The sequence below is a fragment of the Cimex lectularius genome, unplaced genomic scaffold (assembly GCF_000648675.2).
Source record: "Cimex lectularius strain Harlan isolate CLEC.00 unplaced genomic scaffold, Clec_2.1 scaffold13, whole genome shotgun sequence".
In the NCBI taxonomy this organism is placed as follows: Eukaryota; Metazoa; Arthropoda; class Insecta; order Hemiptera; family Cimicidae; genus Cimex; species Cimex lectularius.
In genome coordinates, this window is record NW_019392649.1 from 1,290,833 (window position 1) to 1,315,006 (window position 24,174).

The 24,174-nt window shown below is 34.0% G+C and overlaps 3 protein-coding genes across 4 annotated transcripts in view; 2 read left to right on the forward strand and 1 right to left on the reverse strand.

Moving 5' to 3' along the window:
- On the forward strand, positions 1–15,006 carry LOC106664465 (YEATS domain-containing protein 2). Of its 2 annotated transcripts, none has more exons than XM_014390164.2 (10): positions 1–640; positions 4,412–4,680; positions 4,747–4,932; positions 5,006–5,151; positions 5,270–6,611; positions 9,949–10,126; positions 10,297–10,423; positions 13,648–13,785; positions 13,849–14,101; positions 14,161–15,006. In XM_014390164.2, exons 1-10 carry the CDS (start codon positions 380–382, stop codon positions 14,267–14,269), a joined length of 3,009 nt encoding a protein of 1,002 aa, XP_014245650.1. In that variant the 5' UTR covers positions 1–379; the 3' UTR covers positions 14,270–15,006. The 2 variants fall into 2 exon arrangements, with proteins under 2 accessions (XP_014245650.1, XP_014245651.1); XM_014390165.2 differs by having other exon boundaries at positions 13,651–13,785.
- LOC106664466 (angiotensin-converting enzyme-like) overlaps positions 14,265–24,174 on the reverse strand; it is a 21,185-nt gene continuing 11,275 nt past the window's right edge. Inside the window, exons 5-11 of the mRNA XM_014390166.2 lie at positions 21,683–21,874; positions 19,669–19,927; positions 17,337–17,445; positions 17,152–17,260; positions 16,851–17,094; positions 15,257–15,373; positions 14,265–14,617 (exon numbers count right to left, since the gene is read on the reverse strand). Of these exons, the coding sequence (XP_014245652.1) occupies positions 14,449–14,617; positions 15,257–15,373; positions 16,851–17,094; positions 17,152–17,260; positions 17,337–17,445; positions 19,669–19,927; positions 21,683–21,874 (1,199 nt within the window). The 3' untranslated portion in view covers positions 14,265–14,448. The remainder of the gene's footprint in view (positions 14,618–15,256; positions 15,374–16,850; positions 17,095–17,151; positions 17,261–17,336; positions 17,446–19,668; positions 19,928–21,682; positions 21,875–24,174) is intronic.
- LOC106664470 (vacuolar protein sorting-associated protein 4-like) overlaps positions 15,857–24,174 on the forward strand; it is a 23,441-nt gene continuing 15,123 nt past the window's right edge. Inside the window, exon 1 of the mRNA XM_014390182.2 lies at positions 15,857–15,873. The gene's annotated coding sequence lies outside the window, so the exon portion shown is untranslated. The remainder of the gene's footprint in view (positions 15,874–24,174) is intronic.

Consider the following 24,174-nt stretch of genomic DNA (forward strand, 5'->3'; position numbering starts at 1 on the left):
TAACCTTTTTGCGGTTTCCGTATGAGTTCATCGGAACCTAAGGGCCGTTCTTGAGAATCCAGGATCGTAATTATTATTATTAACGGATTTGACGACGATTTATCTTTTATTCGTCGAAATAATATATTATTTTATCGGTCAGAGGGCGATCGAGACCCGGGCGAATTTAGAAATGTGCTGTCATCTCTGTTTCCCGTCGCAGTCCGCCTCCGAGTCGTGATTTATTCAAATAAAACATGCCTTTCGTCAGGTTCACCTCTGTTAAAATGAAAACAAGCTTCTACTGGTTTTATTTCATAAAGTTGGGGACTCAGATCAGACAATCGTAGAGCCGAGATAGCCGGGCCGGTGTGTGATATGGTGTTTGCAGTTTTGCAAGATGTCACAGAACACTAAGCGTGCAGATTCACAGACGGACCACGGCGACAACGCAAAGCGAGCCAAGACGGACCACCGCGGTCGTGACCCGCCTCAAAGGAACAACAGGCTGTGCAACGTCCTCAAAACGGAGATACAGAACGAGATAGACATCAGGAATCTCGACTTGGAACGCATCGAAGACAGGATCTTCGAAACTAGAAAAGCCATAGAGAAAATCAGACAGGCTGTTGTCACAGAATTTTACAGCCAGTCGTATAAGGTAAATAGAACGGTCTTTTGTGAGCAGATTTGAATTAAATTTTGTACATTCCAGTCTGCTTGTGTACAAAAACTTTTTTCTGAGCTTAAATCACCAACTAGTGAGCAGTAGGAACTAGTTATTTCAATTAATTATTTTTTTTTATCTAATGTCTTGATGAAAAAGTTAGTGTGACGGGGGGATTCGAACCCATGACCTTCGGCTCAATACACCACTGCTCGAACCACTTGAGCTATCAAGACTTCAGTCCTGTTGGACACCAACTCCTCATCTCAATCTACAACCTTCTGAATTTTCCCTCTTTTTCCCATTTATTGAGCTGTAAGTGAAGTGGTTACTTATTTCATTATTATATTAATTTATATACGTTTAGCGGTCACAATTGACTATATTAATTATTGTTTTTATCTAAGGTCTTAGTTGAGATGAAAAAGTTAGTGTCACAAGTGAGATTGAAACCCACAATCTTCGGCTTCGGAAAAAATTCGAAAGGTTGTAGGTTGAGATGAGGAGTTTGTGTCCTAGTGGATTGAAGTTACAATAGCTCAAATAGTTAAAGCAGTGACATATTGACACTAATTTTTTATCTCAACCAAGACCTTAGATAAAAAGAATAATTAATTAGTCAATTGTGACCGCTAAACATATATGGATTAGTAGGAACTACGATATGCGAACGTTTTCTCATCAAATGCACCTAAAGCCACCTCCTGTTTAAGAAAAAGAAAAACAAATTACAACAGTTTACACCATTGACTGCAGTTGTCTTTTCTGGCGTTGTCAGTCTTTTGACTTGGCTGTTGTTATTTTATAATATTAAGTCAATTCTGCATAAGGTTGATACATGCCAGACAGGCCCACATGTTAAACTGATTTTCTTGAGCCCCGTGTGAGGATAAAAATGTAGTAGTTTCCAACAATTTTGATCTATCAGACCTCTTTTGGCTTTTTGTTATCAATAGTGGTTGGCTTGTGTTGGTTCTCTCATGGCTTATAACCCTTACCAACCAGTAAGTGTGCCCAACATACCAAAACTGGAAGCATACGTAGCCAGAAATATCGGAAACAACCAAGCTACAGGCTCATCACCCTACAGCCTTCAAGTAGTAATCTTGTTGGGTCAAGTTTTTGTCATAATTAAAAGTTTTGATCATTAAGACAAGTTTAATTTAGCAACGCTTTCTAAATTGAGGTCTGAGAGGTAATAAACATGTAGCTTGGTCATTTCCAGCTGTTTAAATCTGCTTATCATACTGCTTGTCTGCCAGATCTGTTTTGGCCTTTGTTTTGTATAAGTGCTCAACCTGCTTATAACCCTGACCGACCATTGAAGATGGTATGCTGAACATGGTTGCTGACCAAACCAGCGGGCATAGACAGGCCAGAAGTGGAGAGATTATTAGTTGGGTTTATCCTCATCCTGCTTGACTGACCCTAAAACTTCATATGACTGACAACAGTTACAACAAGCTGGCAAGAAAAATCAAAAACAGCTTATATTTTCATCACCCTGCAGACTCAAGTAGTCATCTTAGTGTATCGATTTTAGTATTAATTAAATGATTTTGGTAATTAATACAGTTCAATTTAGAAACTGTTAAATTTCTTCATGAGTATGTGGAGTAATAAACATGTAGCTTGGTCATTTTCCATTATATTAATCCGCCTAACATTACAGCTTTTGTTTGTCAAATCCATTTTTGACCTTTTGACTATCATTAGTGGTGGGTTTGTGTAGTGCTCACCCTGCATATACTCTGACTTATTATTGAAGATGGTTAGCTGTCAAAAATATGTCTTACTGACCAAACCAATGATGATAGGCTGACCAGGAAGATGATAAGCAATGACAAAGCTACTGGTTTATCACTGTGCTGACCTCAAGTAAAATTATCTTAATATAATAATAGACTTTGGTCTCAGTTAAAAGATTTTGATCATAATAACAATTTTATTTAGCAAACTTTACATTCTTTAGGTTTGTGGGTTGATAAACATGTATCTTTGTCATTTCCAATTTTTTAATCTGCATATATTAGGGGGCTGCGATAGCCAAGTGGTTAGCGTGAAAGACTCTCGGCTAGTAGACCCCACGGACGTGGGTTCAATTCCCGCCGTCGCCTCTTGCCCTTTTTTCACGATAACCTTCCCCCCAAAACGAATAAGCATAACATATTGTCTGGGATTGGCTAATATGTATAGTACGTAAAGCCATTAAAAAAAAAAAATCTGCATATCATTAATGGTTTGACTTGTCAGATCAGATTTGGACTTTTTACCATCATTGCGGGTGGGTTTGTATTAGTGAAGTTAGTAAGTTAAATGAGTTTTATTCTGGTCAATGACAATTTTATTAGTTTTTTTTATCTCTCTTGAAGTTTGAGAGGTGATAAACTTGAAGTTTGGTCATTTCCAATGACTAAGCTTCATCATTTTAATTACTCGGCTCTTCTTGAGAGTCAATAAGTCTAGGATATCAAATGATCTACAACTTCCATATCCCATTTTACATAGATCTTATCAAATCCTGATACACTTGTTAATTTGAATTTCTTGATGATATGAACTCCTTAGCAGATCACTGCAGTAAATGGAAAAAATTGCATTTTGATACACAATAATAATACAAAATATTTACTCTTATTTATAGGTTGAAAAATTCCAAGATCTCCGTGGTTGAAAACATTTATTCAATTTAGTAAATTACATGGACGTTCGGGCTCCTGGCCCATCATCAGCAACTAAACATAGAGAAATCTCATGGTATAATTCTCAATCTGAAGGCCCACTGATCAGTAATTTCCAATATTTTAAATAAAAGTATTTATACCTGGACATTTTTATTTAAAAAATTGGAAATTACTAAGAGAATTATACCATGAGATTCCTCTATGTTTAGTTGCTGATGATGGGCCATGAGCCCGAAAGTCCATGTAATTTACTAAATTGAATAAATGTTTTCAACCACGGAGATCTTGGATTTTTTCAACCTATCAATAGAGAAAATAGGAACCATGGAGTTGGTAATATATAAAATAAGATGAAATATTTTTCGTAGCAGGGGGAGAAAAAACATGCAATTAATCAAAATGGAACTACTTCCTATATTTAAAATTTCCACTTTTTCTTTATAACAATATTCTTCTCTAAATTTCCATGTATTGTTTACTAACTTACAGTCTAAAATTTCTTCGCATTTGCTCTAGTTTGTTATGTTCGACAGTCAGTGTTTTGTCAGTGTGTTCTCAGCACTAGTCACTTTGGAAAATCATTTAAACAAAGGATGCCAGGCCGGTTAAAACAAAAACCATTTCATGATTTTTTTAAATAATGCATAACAATGTTCAATTTTAAGTTGATCTAATTCCACTTTTTCATTATTTTTACTATGTTTGATATATGTACAATTTGCGTAATAACTTGTACAAATGCTTATCAACTCTTAAAATTTTTTTTCTTTCCTCTTGATAATTTGAACATTTTGATAATTCAAATTATTTTTGTGGTCCCTTGAGTTTCAAAAATTTTTTTAAATCTATTAGTCGAACAGATTTTCAGTCTTATTATTCAAGGAAAATTCCATGTTCCCTAAAGAGGTTTCTGTTCCAGCCTCCATATAAATATCTAATGGGTTATCACTTGTATAATGTGTAATACGCTTCATTATTATTTTATTATTATATTAAGTCGATTATTATATTTGCTGTGACCTATTGTAACATTCTTAATATATACAAAAAAATGATATGCTTATACAATTTCTGCGCCTAGGGTGTTTTGCAGCCTCCTCCGCACCCTGCGGTGAAGGACACTTTTCGAGGAAAGCACCTTCCGATTAAGACGGAGATTCCCAGTGACGATGATAATCCTCTAGAAGTGGCCACTGAGAACACAAATGAGCTAGTGACAAAGAAAGAGGCAGATGATGACTCGGCCACTACAAACCAGAAGCAGCCGAGATACATCCCACCGAATTATGAAGAAAAAGACATTATCCAGTTGTTTGAACCGAGAGGAAATGAAAGGAAGGAAAAATACAGGTATAGTTGAGATTTTTGTAAACATTTTTTTTAAACTTGTGTCTGAAATTTGTAATTTTCTTATAGACTACTTATTGGCAACATTTCAAAATGGATTCTCGATCAAGAAGACTCTGAAATAACACACAAATGGACAGTGTACATGAAATGCAAAAAAGAAAATGGAGACAATGTCGAGATCGGAAGCGTTTTTTCCAGTGTAGTGTTCTTCTTGCATCCGAGTTACAAACCTAATGATGTCATCAGAATAGAGTATGTCGGTTTGATTTATTTAATATCACAAGTTGTTATGCGAGGGATAAATTGAAGATTTTGTCTGTTTAAGCAACCCACCTTTCAAACTGACCAGAAGAGGCTGGGGAGAATTCCCGTTGAGGGTTCGACTTTATTTTGCAAATGAGTTGGACAAATCGTTGGACGTTGTTCATCACATCAAGCTGGATAGGTCTCATAGTGGATTAGATACCTTTGGTATTTACATATTATTACAAAAGAATTTTGAGTAGCTTTAAACATGAATCATACAAATTTGTTAACATAAACAAACTCTTTGAAATAGAAGTATTTTTAAAGTGGTGCATTTTTTCAGGTGGCGAGACAATTGTTGATACTTGGGTACATACAAAAACTGATCTTTCGACTAAAAGCACAAATTCCCCTTTGAAAGATGTGAACAGTCCTATAACTCCAAGTGTCAGCGCACTTCCTTTTACGAATGACATTTCAACAGATATTCTTTCTGAAATTTTCGGAGGGCCCGAGGAAGTTCCGAAGAACTCATTTATAGACGACATCGATATTAAGACTGAGTGTGACGACGTTCCAATTGAAGACATCGATATAAAACCGCTTAGCCCATATCCTGATATGATTGCCACGGAAGAGATCAAAACTGAACAATTTCCAGAAATCGTACATGAACCACCTTGGACATGCATAGAAACTTCTGAAAACGGCGTACATCAGAATGGGGAAGTGGCTACTGTAAACGAAAATCAGTCAGAACCTTCTAAAAAAGAATTGCTGCCCGAGGTGGTTGATTTTCCAGAAGATTTCAATCAGGCAATATCACAAGAAGTCATCATAGAATCAGAAGATGTTCCCTATTCAGACAATTTCACCCAGAAGGTCATAGAATCAGACACTAAAATCAAAGAAGAAATTATTTATAGCGAACCAGGTGAAGTTGTAGAAGAAATCATATACGATGATGAAATTTTAGATATAAAAGAGGAAACAATTGATGAAAACAACTGTGATAATAGTGTAAATAGTACTGTCTCTCCTGTAAAACTGGTAGAAACAAATGTTGAAAAAAAACTATCTACTGTATCATCAAACTGTTTCAAACCGATAAAAATTAGTTTAGTGAAGCCTCAACAATTTGTAGAGAACTGGTCAAAAGTTCAGTTAAACCCATCAAGTCCAAAGGTTAGCACTAGTTCTCCGATAAAGATCATCAGTCCGAACTATACCGCCAAACCTAACTGCAAAACTCTAAAAATAATACCAAATCTGAAGAGGAGTCCGATTAAAATAATTCGACCTAATTCAAGCACGAGCTCTTCAGACAAGGAAGGCATAAAACAACAAGTGTTGTTTTTTGATTCGACCTCTTCTAAATCGGGCAATGGCGCCCCTTTATTCAAATTCATCCTAGACCCGGAGACCGTGTTAAAACTACCCAAGGGCAACGGATTAAAAAGCTCGGCAAATCCTAAATCCAATGTTCACCAAACAGCAAACATTAATCAGGCCAATAAAAAAGCAGCAAAGGTGCACCAGTCAAAGCCAATCCTTGTAACAACAAATACTTTAGGCGAAAAGCAAACACTAGTTGTCCAGCGGAAAGTATTACCAGGAGTGAGCCTTCTTAAAAAAGTTGAGAAAACACAAAATAGTCCTGTTTTAGACGACAAAACTAACTGCAGGTAAGTGTTTAAAGTATATAAATATCTTTTTTACATCACTGTGTCACGATTTGTATCGTTTGTCTTGTTTAGAAAAGAAAATATGTATAAACTCAAACTAACTTTGGTTTGGTCAACTACAAAATTGTTGAATTATTAAATATTTTATCTTTTTTAATTTGTTACATTATTAAAAGGGTGGTTAATTCTAAATTTATGTGGTTTAGAATTAAGGTGGTAGGCTTTTATAAATTTCAGTCCATTCATGCACATTTTCCAGAAGTAAAAACTTAAAAAATATTAGCATGAATTTTTAATTTTATCATATTATTTTTTATTCATAAAAACTGACAAAAAATTTTAGCTTTGAAAATTAATTTAGTGCTTAAATGCTCAAAGACAAAAAACCGGATACTAGTATTGTTTATTTGAAACTATATATATTATTATTGTATAGTACTTATTTTAATGTAAACTAAATTATACGAGATCAAAATTCATGAGTTTTAATAAGTTATTTAAGTGTAACGGTTTGAAAGAAAATTCACTTTAATGGGAAAATCATTGAGTGACAGATAAAAATTTAACTAACGATTTATTATCTAATTTTGCTCTTTATCTGTATTACCTCCTCTGGTCCCACAGAGGGCTGTAATATTATTAAGCATGAAGTAAATAGTGATCGGATTTTTCTTGTGAAACAGAATCCCATTCTTCAACAAGAATGGTTTGGAGTCGAGGAGCGCTGTCTAACCTATCTCTTTATCATATCCCATAAGTGTTCTATGGGATTCATGTCAGGAGAATGTGCTGGCCAATTTATTGTGCTAACCCTTACATCCTCCAAGTAATAGGTGACAAGTCGAGCGGTTAATGCGGTCTAGCATTAGCATGAAGTTGTCCCCAATAAATGGGACCACAGCTTCCAAACGAACTTTCTCAATTTTTCTTAGTATAGTCAAATATACATTCTCTATGCAAGATTTGCGAATAGTCACCTTTCTTCTTGGTACCTCTGCAGTAGTAACCTGATGTGGGACTATTCTCGCGAAGCCTCGTGATAACTGATTTAGACCCTTACATTACAGTCCATTTCAATTGACTATGGAAACAGTTAAATGATGGTTTCTTAGTGCGCTTAGAGCAATAATACAATTGTCTCTAGCCTTCATACATCGCAGCTGACCCTATCTTCGATCGAGACTTTCGGTAGCCCTAAACCGGTGTAGACCATCGTGGTTGGCACACCCAGGACTTGGGCCATGGACGATAGAGTGACACACCCAGGAATTGGCTATGTAATGGATTCTTTGTCTGTTGGCCAAAGCAACTGCTCGGGCGAGATCTTCTTGACTTAAAAACTACTTTTAAGAAATTTTTTTTAAAACTCAAATTTTTTGTTTCATCAATAAAAACAATTTAAAAAACCAATAAACTCACTCTACAAGTTGGCTCTGGAAAGGATAAAATTGAACTGATTTTCTTTATTTTTAATCTAAAGAATATAAAAAGATTAGTAACACCATAAAGGTAAACATCAAATTATTAATATTGGTTTACGTTTTAAGTCAACTATTAATCTTTACACCTAGTTATTATTGAAAATAAACAAATAAATACAAGTTTTTGGTTTTTGTCTTTGAGCGTATAAGCAAAGTTATGCCTTTTTATTATTGTTAACTAATTATTTCAGCAAATTACTATTTACACTAACATAATGTGCAAAAATAACCTTTTCCAGCAAACTGTGGTTGTGCTATCCTTCTGTTAACCTTCGAGCAGTTGTTCCTCCCATTAAAACACAAGTGGTCGTACGGAATATAAAGCCCATTTTTAAAATTTTCTTTGCATTATTTATATTTCTGAAGGTTTAGTTTTGTTTTATTTTTTTACTAAGATCATTGCCAGCTTCTCATGCATTTTGACCATCTTGCATTATTTTTTCGAACTTTAGACCGAAGTCCATTTCAGTGTTTTATAATTTCCCTTCTGTCCAGTCCATACGGATAGCTAGACAATCATTTTCTTTTAATCAAACTAATAGGATGGTTGAAGTTGGGTGTTGGTCTGCGAGTCAGTGAACACATTTTGAACCGGCACTCGGTTACCTACTGAGTTCACCTGTGCTTGCAAGTTTTTTGTTGTTGTTGAACTTTGTTGTTCGGCATTGCATCATTTCCAGTGAGGAAAATTTTCTTTTTCTTTCCTCTATGAAGATGGTGCAGTGCCAAAACTCATTTGAGCAACATCAAAAACCAGCAATAATTTCACAAAATTAGGAAAACTTACTATTAATTCTACAATAAACTATACTTAAAAATATTATCTAAAAAATATTAAAGACACTATTTTTTGGGTTGTATACCAATTATCTGTACTTGGGTTCTAGTTGTAATTTTCAATCAGTCACCAAGCGTTGTTCTGTATAGATTAGAACTCAAGAGGTAAATTTGAACCATGATATGGACCATTAGAAGGATGAATAACTATCTATATTTACGTATTCTATGTGTAGAAGGTCTTTGAATTTATTAATGCAAAGATCTTGGTACTGTATTTGGCAGGTGGTGATGATGTTGGTTTTAGAGAAAGGAAGTGTGGGTTTTTATGTTCCCAAGTGTTCCTAGTTTCTTAGTTCAGTGCAATTGACTCGATCCTTCTCTTAACCCTCCAAATACCACATGATGGTTATGGGCCAAAAAAGACCCCATTTATTTTATTATTTTATTATTTGTATAAACCTCACAAAAATTGCTTCTATTTTGATGAGGCTCCCAGACATATATCTGTAGACTATATAAAATTTATTACATTATGAAAATGAATTCAGTGTGTATTTTCAAAGTTGATATAAAATATTTTCACAAAAACGTAGTTAAGGTTCTGCTGGAACCCCACATGGTATTATCCACATCACATTTATGAGTCTGAATGGAGTTTGCTCTTCTATTGTAGTCTGATTCGCAGAAGTACTAGCTACTGTCATCGCTACAATTCCATTACCTGTGTTTTCTTTGTATCCCAGGGTGTTGAGCGGTTGCTTTGAATACGAAGATGTATGATGAAAGCTGCTTCTTCATCCACATTGCATAACCTACAAATGGGATCATTATTCAATGTGCCCATTTTATGTAGATACTTTCTCAATGCCAGTGACCAGTAATTTTTTCTCTCATTCCTCTGAGTTTAGCCCTCTCTAACTGTAGACGTGCATCAGCCAGTTTTGGTGAGGGTTGTTTAAAAAAAAAAAACCAGCACGACCGCTCGAAGGTTAAACCAATATTTTGTGTTTTAAACTTCTAACACTAAATTCATACTTGTTCGTTATGTGAATTTTAAAATGGCCGTTTCATTCTAGTGATGTGCCACCACAATTGTCTGAAAATATAGAATTTTCCATTAATTGGCTGGTAAAGAAATACCCATTGTTCGATGCGAGAGCGGCCAAAGAGGGTTTTAGGACTGTCCATCCTTATTGCGCTCCAAGCAGAGCAGCTTTCTTGAGTTGGCCTTTAGGGAAACAGCGTGCAGCAGAAGTAAGTGTTTTTAATGAAAATCTCTTGGATAGGAGTCAGTTTTTATTTATTTATTTTCAATTTTCCATTATATAAAATGACCATTTAATTATTAATCCATAACAGGAGAATTTGGTTTTAAAATAGTCAAACAGGCTAATTTCTATTTATTTTCTTTTTTTTTTACTCAGTGGATGAGAGCGAAAATCATTTCTAGATTGCTCAAAAAGGCTTGTCCAAGTTGTCAGCCTTGGTCGACAGTCCAGGTCTTGGACTGGTGCAGATTGATGGGATTCACCCCAAAGGATGTGAGTTCTGGTAGGTTTTGGTTCCTTTGCATTGCATGTTTGTTTCAAGTTTACTAGCACTTGCCTATCTTATAATTCTGCTAGTTGAAGCTCCTATTAAAAATAAATAAATATTAATTTAAAAATTCTTTCATGTATGAAAAATGGGAATGATATTCATATCGATATATAGATTATTCTCTTTTGGGGGTATCTCTAAGTATGCTTCAGCTTTAGCATGTATGTTCTTTAGCATCCTCATCACCTCAAACCCCTGATAAGAAAAACATTTCTCCTCTGTCTGATTGTGCATCAGAGAATGTATTTTCAATCAACCAGATTGCAACATCCTTCTCCTGCCTAAACCATTCTAAAATGGGAGTGTATGGAGTCTCCCAGAAGCCTCTGGAGATATAGCCATTTTCTTGAATGAGGAAAGCTTAGAGCACAGGAAACATCAGATAGGAATGGATCTATTGTCAATTTTTAAATTATCTTGTTTGATGCTTTTCATCAATACCTATAACAGAAATGATAAATATGATTATGAAAAAATGGGATATAATGAAAGAAAACACTAATATAAATAAAGAAAAATTTCTAGAAATCTTAAAATTATGCGCAGAAAATTTATATTTTGTATTTGTTAAATATACAAACAAACATTAGGACTTCCAATAGGTGGATGTTTATCACCAGTATTAGCTTCAATTTTTATTATTATGAATTAATTAACAATACATTAATGAATTTATTTGTATGACTGATTTATCTAATTCAATTAGGCTAGATAATAGTGTGTGGTGTTTAATGACTGTTAGTCAATGATTATTTGGAGATCATGAGGTGCGGTCTGGTGTGACTAGGTTTTTAAAAACGTTTTCTTTATCGTGCCAACGTTTCGATCTTTATTGAGATCATCTTCAGGGCCTGGGATTTGTAAACATTGTTTAAATTTTGCAAATACATATAGGATGTGAAAAAATGAATTTATACAATGCTAGAAATTTTAGGTAAACAAATGAATTTATACAATGCTAGAAATTTTAGGTAAAAAAATGGATTTAAACAATGCTAGCAAATTTTAGATTAAAAAAAAGAATTTATACAATGCTAGCAAATTTTAGATAAAAAAAATGAATTTATACAATGCTAGCAAATTTTAGATAAAAAAAAATGAATTTATACAATGGTAGAAATTTTAGGTAAAAAAATGAATTTATACAATGCTAGAAATTTTAGGTAAAAAAATGATTTTATACAATGCTAGAAATTTTAGATTAAAAATGAATTTATACTATGCTAGAAATTTTAGGTAAAAAAATGATTTTATACAATGCTAGAAATTTTAGATTAAAAAATGAATTTATACGATGCTAGAAATTTTAGGTAAAAAAATGAATTTATACAATGCTAGAATTTTAGATTAAAAAAATGAATTTATACAATGCTAGAAAATTTTAGATTAAAAAAAATGAATTTATACAATGCTAAAAAAATTTAGATAAAAAAAAAAGAATTTATATAATGCTAAAAAATGAATTTTCTAGCATCGTATAAATTTATTTTTTTAATCTAAATTTTTTTAGCATTGTATAAATTCATTTTTTTTAATCTAAAATTTTCTAGCATCGTATAAATTCATTTTTTTAATCTAAAAGTTTTTTTAGCATTGTATAAATTGTTTATTTATTATTAAAACTAAAATTTCTAGCATTGTATAAATTCATTTTTTACCTAAATGTATTTGTACAATTTAAACAATGTTAGATTAGTATAAAAACCGAATACAATAATAGAATATCAATTTTTTATTCACCACATTCAATAAAAAAAAAATCAATGAACTATATAGTTTCTTAAACAAAATTGTAAAAATTAGTAATGCTAGATTTCATGATGATAATATAAACAATCTAATAAAAACCTTTACGGCAAATAATTATCCCAAAAGACTACAAAAAATAATAATTGCAAAACAAAACTTAAATTAATATAGTAACTTAAAGAAAAATTATGAACACAAAAATATGCTGTTATGATTTATGTACAAGGTGTAACAGAAAAAATATTAAATCCTTTACAAGATGAAAAGCAATAGATAATAATTTAATGATATATCAGTGTATGAAAAATAAAAAATGGAAATGCCTACCACCTTTATGTAAAATTAAAGATAAAATGTGTAATTCTAATGTTGCATATTTGCTCATTTGTAACTGTAAAAAGACATATGTTGGAAAAACAGTTCAATTGTTAAAAAATAGGTTATAACAACATCATAATAGAATTAAAAAAGAATAATATTGACCAGGTCTTTCACAAGACATAAATAGTAACAAATATGGTATAGTAATAATTTTTTATTTATTTATTTCATTTTCTTAACAAGGGTATTTCAGCTGCAAGTTTCAACTACTCGAGGTGCCAGTGTTTTTTTTTTTTTTTTAAATTATTTTTTATTTATTTATTTTTTTTGTCAATGCCCCTTGTGGCTACCGACGCCCCGCAGATATAAATTTTATAATGTGAAATGTTTTTTAAAAGAAAAAAATGAGCAGTTTAAACTGGTTAGAAAAAGTTAGTAAGATTGATACCTTAAGAGAGATAAATGAATAAAATTGTTGGGATAGCCACTGGCACGTACAGTAAATTTTACTGATATAATATATTTTAATACTACAAAACAATCTAAACAAAGATTTTTATGGGATATACAATGTAACTGAAGAGAACTCATTTCATGATGTCGAAAAGGTTAATTAAAAAATTTTATGTCATAGTATATTTTTCAACAACCTACAGTACAAGTAATAGAATTTATGAAAATAATGTTCCTATGACATATGATAGGCAATTTGTAGCTCATATTTTTGGGAAAATTGGTAGGTTCAGAGACCTTTCATTTTTTTACTGAATGTATCAATATGTATCTTACCTTCTTTTCTTTTACATGTACAACCCAAGTTTATGTTATTAGTGAAGGCATGTCATTAATTAATATTTTGTTTCAATATTATCGTATTGTATTATTGCAGTTCTTTCAAAGCTTTAAATACATATTTAATTAGAATCATTATGCAAATTGAGAAAATATTTAACAATTAAAAAGTCATAGGCTCTGAGGCCTGCCAGGATTTGAACCCAGGACTGTGTGGTCAAATACGAATAGGATGCCTTCGCCCAATGATATATTTAATTATGCTTAGCACTTGATTAGGAGCTTTTAAATTTACTAATACATCGTAAATTTAGCAGATGAGACTACGGCTGTTCAAGAGCCAATAAGTTTGAATTTTTCGCCTCCTCCAATCTTGAAAGGGAAGACTGACATATCTACATTCGACAAATGTGAAAATATCGACATAATTAATGATAATCCTATCTCAAGAGGTTGGTAAATGAAATTTCCCGACATAACTCGTAACTTGTATTTATCGCACATCGTAATTGTAGAACATACCAAAAATTTGTCTGATAATGAAAATATAATTCACCTGCCACTTGACAATAATTTGAAAGGCCTCGGAGAATTTATCGCAGGCTCTTGCACGCACTATGTCTCGAAGAGTGTTTCAAAAGAGGAGTTGATAACGGAAGGCGTCGCTTATCCAGCAGCACTTGCTGTCCTAGTGTCAGCTTTCAATTCCATCGCTGAGGATCTGATCAGGAGATCATATGCTGCTGGCATGATAAGACACAACAACGAGTAGGTGTTTATTGTAATTCACTGTTTATTTACTGATTTTTTTTTTTTTTTTTTTTCAGAGCCCCTAAAGAAATAATAGAAAATGATGTTAAAAATGCACTATTCAGTAGAAAAGAGTTTGACCTATTTACGAATGAAGGACTTGGAAAAGAAGAAGACGAAAATTAATTTATGTCTTTATTGAAAACAAAACATTTTCCTGATTTAACAAACAAATAAAACATTCAATCCCAGCTAAAAACTAAACTCATTAACAACATGCAAGTGATGTAAATGAACAGAAAAACAAATGCTGCAGATATGTAATGCATTTAATTTAGCTAGGATCAGGAAAGTGTTTTTCACATTCACCAGCCTAAAGGAATTTTATGCTTCATGACTTCTTTTTGCAGCCACTTGATCAAAGGGTCGAAATAGTCAAGAAGAGGTGCAGCTGAGTAGGTCTTGAACTTTCCTTTAGAAAAATCCTCGAATGTTACGTCCCAGGGTTGTTTTGATCCTTGTCCCATTAATTTCCTGTAAAAAAAGAACTTATTTGGAAGTTTATCTTGACTGAATATGTAAAATTTTGTAGAGTTTTTGCATGTTTATATTGTACAGTTTTTTCATTTATAGAATTTTTCTTTATTATTTGCGTTCAACATATAACTTTTCAGGCTGTTGACAAGTTGCTGAAACTTATATTTAGGTTTTTTTTTAAAACTTTAATTATAGATGTAAGTATAATTATTTTTGCTCACATATCGTACCTGCAAAGTGTATTATAAAGTTGAATCTTACCGCTTATTGGTAAATTTTTTTGTTGAATAATTTAATATTTTTGTACAATAATATTTTCAAACTTTCACAGGAAAGAGAATTGACGTTTGTGTTTAAACTGTAAAAAAAATGTGCATACAATGTAACGACAACTGAAAATAAATCTTTTTATGAATTTTTTTCCTCTATGGTTTTCATTTTGACCTCTTTTCCATCATGAACAGATCTTACAAAATATCTCATATCCAGTATTTTTTTTATTTTTTTATATTGTCTATAAATGTTGAACTGATCGAAAGTGATCACTTCACTGGGTATATTCTCATTTTTACAAACGCCCAGTAGGTGACCAGTATCGATCAGTTTCTCGTGTTTATCAACATGCCAGCCATCTACCTTAGTTTTTTTCCAGCTTGTTTATTGCCGTATATGTCACACAGGTATAGACGGCGGTTCTGACCTTCGCACAAAACATCAAATATCTGGAACTGAAGAAATTCACTAAGGAAATATCTGAAACATATGACATTTAAATTATTTCTTTATGGCAGAGTAGTTCGAAAAAAAGCAATAGTCAAAAATTTATTGACCTTATTTGACAGTTTAAATAAATATAAAGTAAATTTAAAGTAAGTTTTCATAAACTTACCATTATCATAAATCTTCTTCAGTCAATTGATAGTTTAAATGATTCATCATCTGTTTAAATGTATTCCTGAATTTGCAGAAATAATGATTTCACCTAACATGTTATGTGAGGAGACTGACTTTTTAAATTATTTTTAACAATCTACGAGGTCAATTTTTTAAAATATATAATATTGAAAAAATAGAGGACATTCAGTAGTCTATTTATTCTGATCACTTAAGTTAAAAAAACAAATATCTCATCACCAAAATGTAGATTGTTAATACATAAAATAATTAGTTATGTTTAACCCTTAACCTTGACTGATCGGGTTAGAATAACCAGTAAATCCCTCTGCTGTAAAAGCAACTTGCTCAAACAAAAGGTAAGAGCATTTATTATAAAACAATAAGGTTTTTGTTGAATTTCTAGTAAATAATGATTTAAAATCAATAAATAGACGATAATTACTGATAAAGTTTTATGATTGACTAAAAGCACTAGTGATAAAAAGTAATTGGTTGTTTCCAATAGTTATTCTTCATAGGTAGACATTTTACTTAGTTGAGTCACTAGTTTAACGGGTTGTTCAAAAAGAAATATCAGTAATTAATAATGAGATAATATGTGGTTTGGTTATTAAAAATCATTCTGATCTAATTAGCGACTGTTTGGTGGTAGGCTTGTGTGTTACTTCATTTAGACGAATCTTGTTTTTAACAGATAACAATTGTAGTCTGGTCATTATTGATCATCCTGGTTTACCTATCTTCACTGTACCCACCACTGACTATAAACTTTGACCAAGGACGGAAATAGCCTTTAGTAAACTTTCAATTGTTCAAAAAACAAGTTTCATTTTCCAATCATCTTGGTCAGCTTATCTTTGCGATTATTGGTGACGATAGTGCTTTCAATTAAAGGGTGAATAAGCAGGATGACCACAGACAAAAACTCACCACTGAAGATAGAAAAATGTCAAAATGTGTCTAACAGATCAAAGCAGCGAGATAGGCGCAAGTTTCTCACCCACAGACCTTCAAATTTTACATATTGAAATTTAAGAAGTCATGAAAGATTTTAAAATTTCTAGAAATGAGTGTGTTGTTCAATCTTTTTAAAAAGACAGCTCCTACTCATAGTAAGTTGTTTTCAATGATACGGATTTCAAGCTTATAGCTCATCATCAGGTTGAAGGAGTTCTACAACCACATCTCTCGACATGAATTGTAAAAGTCAACCCACCGTCTACTTCAACCTGATGATGAGCTGTAAGCTTGAAATCCAGATCGTTGAAAACAATTTACTATGAGTTGGAACTGTCTTTTTAAAAAGATTTAAAATTTGTTGTGAATCTTTTACCTTATGAAAGGAGTGTTGTCGGCAATGTGGTACTTAGCAGCCGGATCAAAATTGTATTTGCCCCTCGGGATCGGTGCCTGAATTCCTTCATATTGCCAGCGGTAGTGCCACCACATCTGATTGTATTTGTGAGACGGGATCTTGTTCATCATGACATTCCACCTCCACTTGTCAACCACGAGACCAAACGCTATCTTAGGGATGTTCTTCAGTGCTTGCTTAAGCATTAGTGAAAGTTTGATTTCTAAAATAAAGTTGATTGATGATAGTAGACGATTTCACCAAGGCAAAAAAATTTTACCTTCAGTTAAATTTGGAATAATTCCCATGCGGACTAAGTTTGTAGGTGATTCGACAGCAAGCATTACTGTGTCACCTATTGCCTCTTGCATAGCTGAATTTGCTCCATCCTTATAATTAAAACAAATTAATATTACGATTTATTTAAAAAAAAATTTCTTTTTTTTGCAATTAATAATAACTTACCCTGAATATAGTGGGGAGATCTTTGTACGACATGAAATACTCAATATGACCCATTTCATGATGTACAACATAAAAGTCTTCCCATCTTATCTGTGCACATAGAAGCATCCTAAGGCATTGTAAAAAAATCAAAATCGTATAAATTTTCTCTTTTCATGAACCTGTTGTTTCCAAACATTTTGGTCTACCTATCTTCGCTTTCTTGTTATGTAGGCATATTTTGGCCTTTTGCCATTATCCATCATTGGCACAGCGAGAATAGGATGGATCAGTGTGATTGAAGAGTATAAAATACATAAATATCAAACATATCAGGCAAATCGCTTTTTTTACTTCTGCTCAAAATCAAGGCTTCTTGCTCGTTATTCAAGCTGTATCAATATTATTCATTAAATGGTATATAAAAAGAAGTTTATGATGCGTAGAATGTAGGTGTGATATCCAATATAAAGAACTCAATCGTCAATTATGATAGATTTCATGTATAGATTGTACCTTGGTCATTTCTAATCATTTTGGATGACCTATTATTGCTGTTAAACTACCTGTCTTACAGACCAAAATGGTGAAGATGAAATGATTGGAAATAACAAAATCACAAGATTTTAGGGTACTAAAATTTGGGTAGAGACCATTTTCAAACCCCTTTATAAATTTAGAATGATTAATATTTTAACCCATATTTTTATGTTATTTTATCAATAATTTATCAGAAGAATAAAAAATTAATGATAAAAAAGTTAATTTTGTTTGGCTCTACTATTCCATTGAATAAATGAGCCGAATAATTCACATAGCACTTCAATAATTTATTTAAAAAAATGAACTAATACCAAAAATTGAAGGTCCATTACGTGTTATGTAGTCAGACATAAATCCATCATGATGTCTTCATCATCAAGAGAAAAAATTAGTTTCTTAACAGATACAGTAACAGGTTTTGTGAGATGATCACATAAAAAACTCCTTTACTAAAGTTCATCAGAGAATGTATGTCACTCCTATGTTTAAAAAAGAGAAACAAATCTCTGACCAATTTGACCCCCGGTTATGCAACATGGCCCTCAGCCACTCAGTCAAAAATTGAAATATTTCAAACCACTCAAAACCTCATTTTAAGGCTTATAACCAGTGCTCCTTATTATGATAAGAGTAAAGACAATCCACAGAGATCTGGGCAACCCTAAGTGACCTCAGTTATTACAGATATCTACAGAAAATCTAAAGCACCTTATCCTGACCCATTACAGAAGACTGGCAGACACCCTCTAAAAATTCTGATACAGCCAAATGAAAAGAACTTATGCTGCAAATATAGGTCTCAACCCAGAAGTGATAAAAATTACTTCTTCATGTGGAGCTGACCGGTGGGTGCTTTCACTCCTTACTTGTCATTATCTTGTCTAATAATGAGTTAATCTGTAACTTTTACATATCAGTACTGTACATGTGTACAAATAAAGCTTAAAAATCACAAAAAGTAATAAGTCAGATAATATAGGGTACATTTTCATGATGTACCTACAGATTATCTCTAGTACCGCTATCTAGTACTGAATAGCACAATCACAATCAATTGTTGGATTTTTCTTGTCTATTTCTCGAATATTTCAACTGTCAGGAAAAGATTTTTTAATTTTTCTTTCAAATTAAATAACCGAAATGAATACTAAGGTGACGACTATAGCTAACAAAAAATTAAGACTTTTCTGCAGAAAAAATAGGAAAAATGCTACGTAGAATCTCGTCATCTCTATGAAGAAACAGTCCCAAGTGGATCAACTGGCGTAAGACCTAAGTTGGGAGAAGTCCTACTTCTCCACTCCCCAGGTGGTAATCTGTTCACTTCAATAGTGCGCGGATTATCGCTTTGGGGTCCCTAACCATCCCTAAACGTTGGGAACTTTACATTAGGTTTTACTACTGTAATGTATCGACCTGCTTTTTGTGGGTGATAGAAAGAAAATTGAGTTGCATTCATTCCGTGGTTGTCAGAATTTCTGATTATGTAGCTATATGGAGGAAACAATTTTCGAACATTAATGGCACAGTCCATGTAGGACACTGTACTATTACAGTGTTTCTACGGTTAGTGCCTATATAAATTAAAAATTATTTTTTCGTGTAGGTAGGTAACCTCTTCGGAAGATCCTCTGAAAAGACTTCTTGTATCCAGCAGGTCGATAAATCTAGTTCATCGTTAAAAATTATTTTGTACGGGAAATGGGGATGAAGTTGTCTACTGATTGTCTGGCTATGATGGTTACGGACTTAACGGTGCATTTAACGTATTTCAACTATAATACTCAGCTTAAATTAAATGCCCAATTACCGGTAGTCGTTTTCGTCGAAGAGGTCAGCAGCAGTTCCATGGCAGGACGACTCGTTGGATGTCTGGGGGCTGATCTGCGAGTATTTCCAGAACTTGGCCGTCATCGGTGGGAGACCTATGGATTCGTAAAACTCTTCTGACCTCTTGAGCATGTCCTCAGGCTTACGGACTGTCTCTCGAAGTTTTTCGTCCATGTCGAAGGTCCAGGCCGGCAACAAGATGTCCATCAGACTCTCCCAGCTTTGGGCCCACATATTGCCTGATACACGAGTCCTCTATAAGACAGTGTCTGGATATATTGCTTACAGAAATATGTGGTGTTTAGTGACCGTTAATTAATGAAATTTATAAACAATGATTATTTGGAGATCGTGAGATGCGGTCTGGTCTCACGATCTCCAAATAATTATTGTTTATAAATTTCAAGCAGATGTAACGGTTGATAGGGAAAAGGTGTCTAGCGATATCAGGTATATTCGGGCGAGCTTCACTGAAGTTAGTGGGATTAGATAAAATGGAATCAAAGTCCCAGGTAAAAGTTGGTTGAACCCTATCAAATAAATAAGTTTACTTGACAGGCCAAGAAGACCCAATTCCTCTAAGATCTTTTAATCCTCGAACGTCGAAAAAGTGATAAGAGCAAATCGAATTAACCACGCAGGAAATATTACAATAGACTGACCTAATGAGTTCGCAGACGATGTGGCCAGCATGCATCCATCCTTTTGTAGATGTAGAAGTGCTTGTCGCATCAGTGACAACCAAGGGGCTTTGGTGACAAATGAATATAAGAAATATACGATGATGTCAAGGACTCCAGTGATTGAAATTGGCTGGGATTTAGTAAATCAAAATTTGTATCAACCAACACGATCTTCAACACTCCTACTATCAGAATATAGTGTAAACGTACACATATAAAATTGTATCATTTCAACTGGGCCAATCAATGAAATTCCTTTAGTGACTTAGGACTGCGTACAAAAAGTACAGAACATCGGATACAATAACTCTTAAATACTTAAAATAGCTCTCAATTATCATGCAGAAAGCTTTCAGTATTTAGTATCTCTGGTGAAATAAAAAAGGACATAAACGCCTAGACCAAGGGTAGAATACGAGCGGGTAGATAGCTTTTTATCTCAAATCAGATGCTTAAGCTTCAAACATAGTCTCGTGCGGCAGAAAAGAACACCTGTTGTGATGCACGGAGTGAATTATGGATGATGACCAAGGAAAGTGAAATCATACTGAAGGTTTGGGAAAGAAACGTCCTCAAAAAATTAAACAAGCACGAAAATTGGAGGACCGAACCTTTGGCGCGGTTAATGTCATACGGTCATCATCAAAGAACAAACGCAGCGGCGGCAGGATGCTACCGAAGAACATGTTGAAGCTGAACCGTTAGAAAAGTGGAAGACGACGTGAGGATGATGGAATATGGACGGAGGAATATGGACTAGAACTAACTACACCACATACGAGAGTATGCACCATGACAACTGAAAATTATTCATTACCAAAAAGCCAAGAGACATATTAAACAAATGAGCAAAAAAGGATTTCTTTTGGGAAATGATTTGCATAAGGTTCATTTCACACAATCTTGTTCCACCTTTTTAAAAATGACTGTAATTCTTTTTTATTAAGCCGATTCAAAACAATCAAACAGGACTGACGTCTAGTGGCTAAGAAATGAAAATAAATCGGCTTAATTTAACAGTATCAAATTGTTACCAAATGAATTGCGAGGATTGTTCTGAAAGTAAGCTTGGCCGGAGAAATTGAATTGAGCAGAAGGCAAATTAAATAAAAGGGAATCCTCCGTCCGATCCAAATTGGGAGTTTTATTTTCATTAAGCCTAATCTTCCCTCGGGGTGGAGTGGATTTACGATGATTGTTGTTTTATTGCCAAGCTAAAGGTGTTTCCGGTTAATTGCCATTTCTTTCTTAAGAGTAAATCGATCCACTCGGAGAAAAGAAGCGGGTGAGAATTCTCGCGATGTCTCTTACCGAGGAGGTGAGCCGGAATAGGTTCCTCGGCCGGGACGTTGGTCTGGCCATAAAACTGTATCAGCCTGTGGCGAACGAATCCATGCAGCAATTTGTGAAACGGAGCCACCTCTTGGTAAAGCCTTTCGACCACTTCTTCCAAATTCGGCGTCTCGAGTTCTTCTCTCCAGCATTCTCCGATATCATTGTACCCTAAAAATGCACAGTGATACATTGAAAATTAATTGTAATACTCTATCTCCCTGATTTGGTAAAAAGAATGGTTACCCAATAAATATTAAATGCCCAATTCATAAGAAAGATCGGCTGAACTGATGATTACCAATGTATTTATGAGTCCTGACTATAGGATCCTGTCCAACGTTCTTTTCGAGAGACCTTCCCTAGTAGATACGTATAACTTATTTATTATACATATAACTTATTTAAAGCAACGTATGACAGTGACAATATGTGCGAACACAGATACCCTCTAAATCCTCTTGTCAAGGCAGGCATCCGTGGCTTCGATAATTTAGCCAATTAGAAAATAAAAGAACCATTTTGGGAGAAGCATTTGTTATAAATCTGTCCAGCACGAGCTCTCTCGGGTAATTGGATATTGTAGGAAAAACGATGGGCGATGTAAAGCGGTTAGTATTAAAGGCAGAAGCAGGAAACTAGATGTTAGAAGCTAAAAACTAATTTCCTTGAACAGACTAATATTAAATAAGGTCCTCTGCTAGGTAATAAGTTCTCGGTTCAATGGTAATATTCCAGTATGTCGTAATATTCCAGGACAGAGGCATTTGAAGTGGTTTATCAAAGGCCCACCGCCGAAACTAAGAGCCGAAGTTCTAAATCTAGAACATGCTAGGACTAGAATAATAATTGGACTGCTTACTGAAGACTGCAGACTCCAGGGCACATCTACGAGCAGTAGAAACAAGCCTGTGCAGGTATTGCAAGGAAGAAGAAGAGACAGAGAAACATGTTCGGTGTGGAGGCTAGGCCCAGATTCCTATTCCTGAGATAGGAAAAGTCCGGGCCTGAAGGATGCATACAGGAATTATCAAGAATACTTTGGAATCTGGTAAAAAGCCTCTAGCTTAGTGAGGATAATATGTTGAAGAAGAAATCGACCCCTGGTCGTTGTGCGTAGCTCTTGATGGGTCGACACCTTTTAACCATTAAACACAATCAATGCATTTGTTTGCACATAAACCCACCAACAGTTGTCGTAGGAAAAATATAAGGCTTTCTCCATTAACTCTACAAAATGATGAAATGAAATCATCAATCTGAGGACATGGAGCAAGTATATGGGCATCAAGTTGGATAAAAGAATGACTTGGAGGGAGCACATATCAAACCTAGCATGAAGGCGCAGGATAAAAAGCTTGAAGCAATTATTCACCATCAAGCCATTACCCTTGGTACTAAATGTCTACCTCAGGCCTGTCTAAGGTTGCCATTTATGGTCTTCAGTTTCATACTCACAGATGAAACAGTCCAGATCCTCCAGAAGAGTATATTAAGACTGATCGCGGGTTCCTATGCAATAGCCAACCACACAGCGACTTCAACCTCGACTATCAGAAAGATTATCAGCGTACGGCAATTTGAAGTTCACAGCACTTCATTCCTACATCATGTTTCCTCCAACCTTCTGCCAACCAGAGCCCATGCAGGACTTTACTTGACTGTTTATTGTATTTAAATGGTGGGCTGTCAAGGTTAGCACCTTCCTCAAGTGCCGAGTAATCATCGTTAGTGCAATACAATATTTCAGTAGCAAGAACAATTTCTTCTACTTGTTGATTCGGTAAAGATAATGCCGGAGTTGCCCAAGACGAGAGAGGAATTCTTAAGATTAGATGCTGGAACGGGCTGTAAGAATCAGGGAAGACTAATAAAAATAGTCACACGTTGTACCTCTACTGGGTGATGATGATAGGTAAAATCTTTAAGCTTTAAGGATCGTTTAAAAGCATTGAGATTGCAAAATGACCAAATCTTTGGGAAAATTGTCATTGCATTTATTTCGAACATGACTCGATACAAGCGACATGATAAAACTGACCAGTTGAGTTATAGACAAGGAATAAATAAAAGTTATTACATTGGTATAAACTAGTATAGTTCCTAGTTCACACCAAACCTTGGATGCACAAAAAAATAAACCATTAAGTGCTGCGAGGTACAGTGGCCCGATATCGGTTGGTACCAACAGTACTAGATAAAGACCCATGAGTCATGACTGAATACATGCAGAAAGAGCAAAATGTGTTCAGAAAATTCATAAATATATGTAATTACTCCAGGGTCACAACTTCGGTTCCTTTTGAATTCAAATCCGGTAAATGAGATGTATACCGCATATACACTAGAAAAATCAATGAGTGGTGAGATTTGTCAAACATATTGACGGTTTATTTGTGCCGATCTTGGTGACAACAACGATACAGTCATTTTAACACGAACAGTATTAGAATCTACCTACCATTTTATAC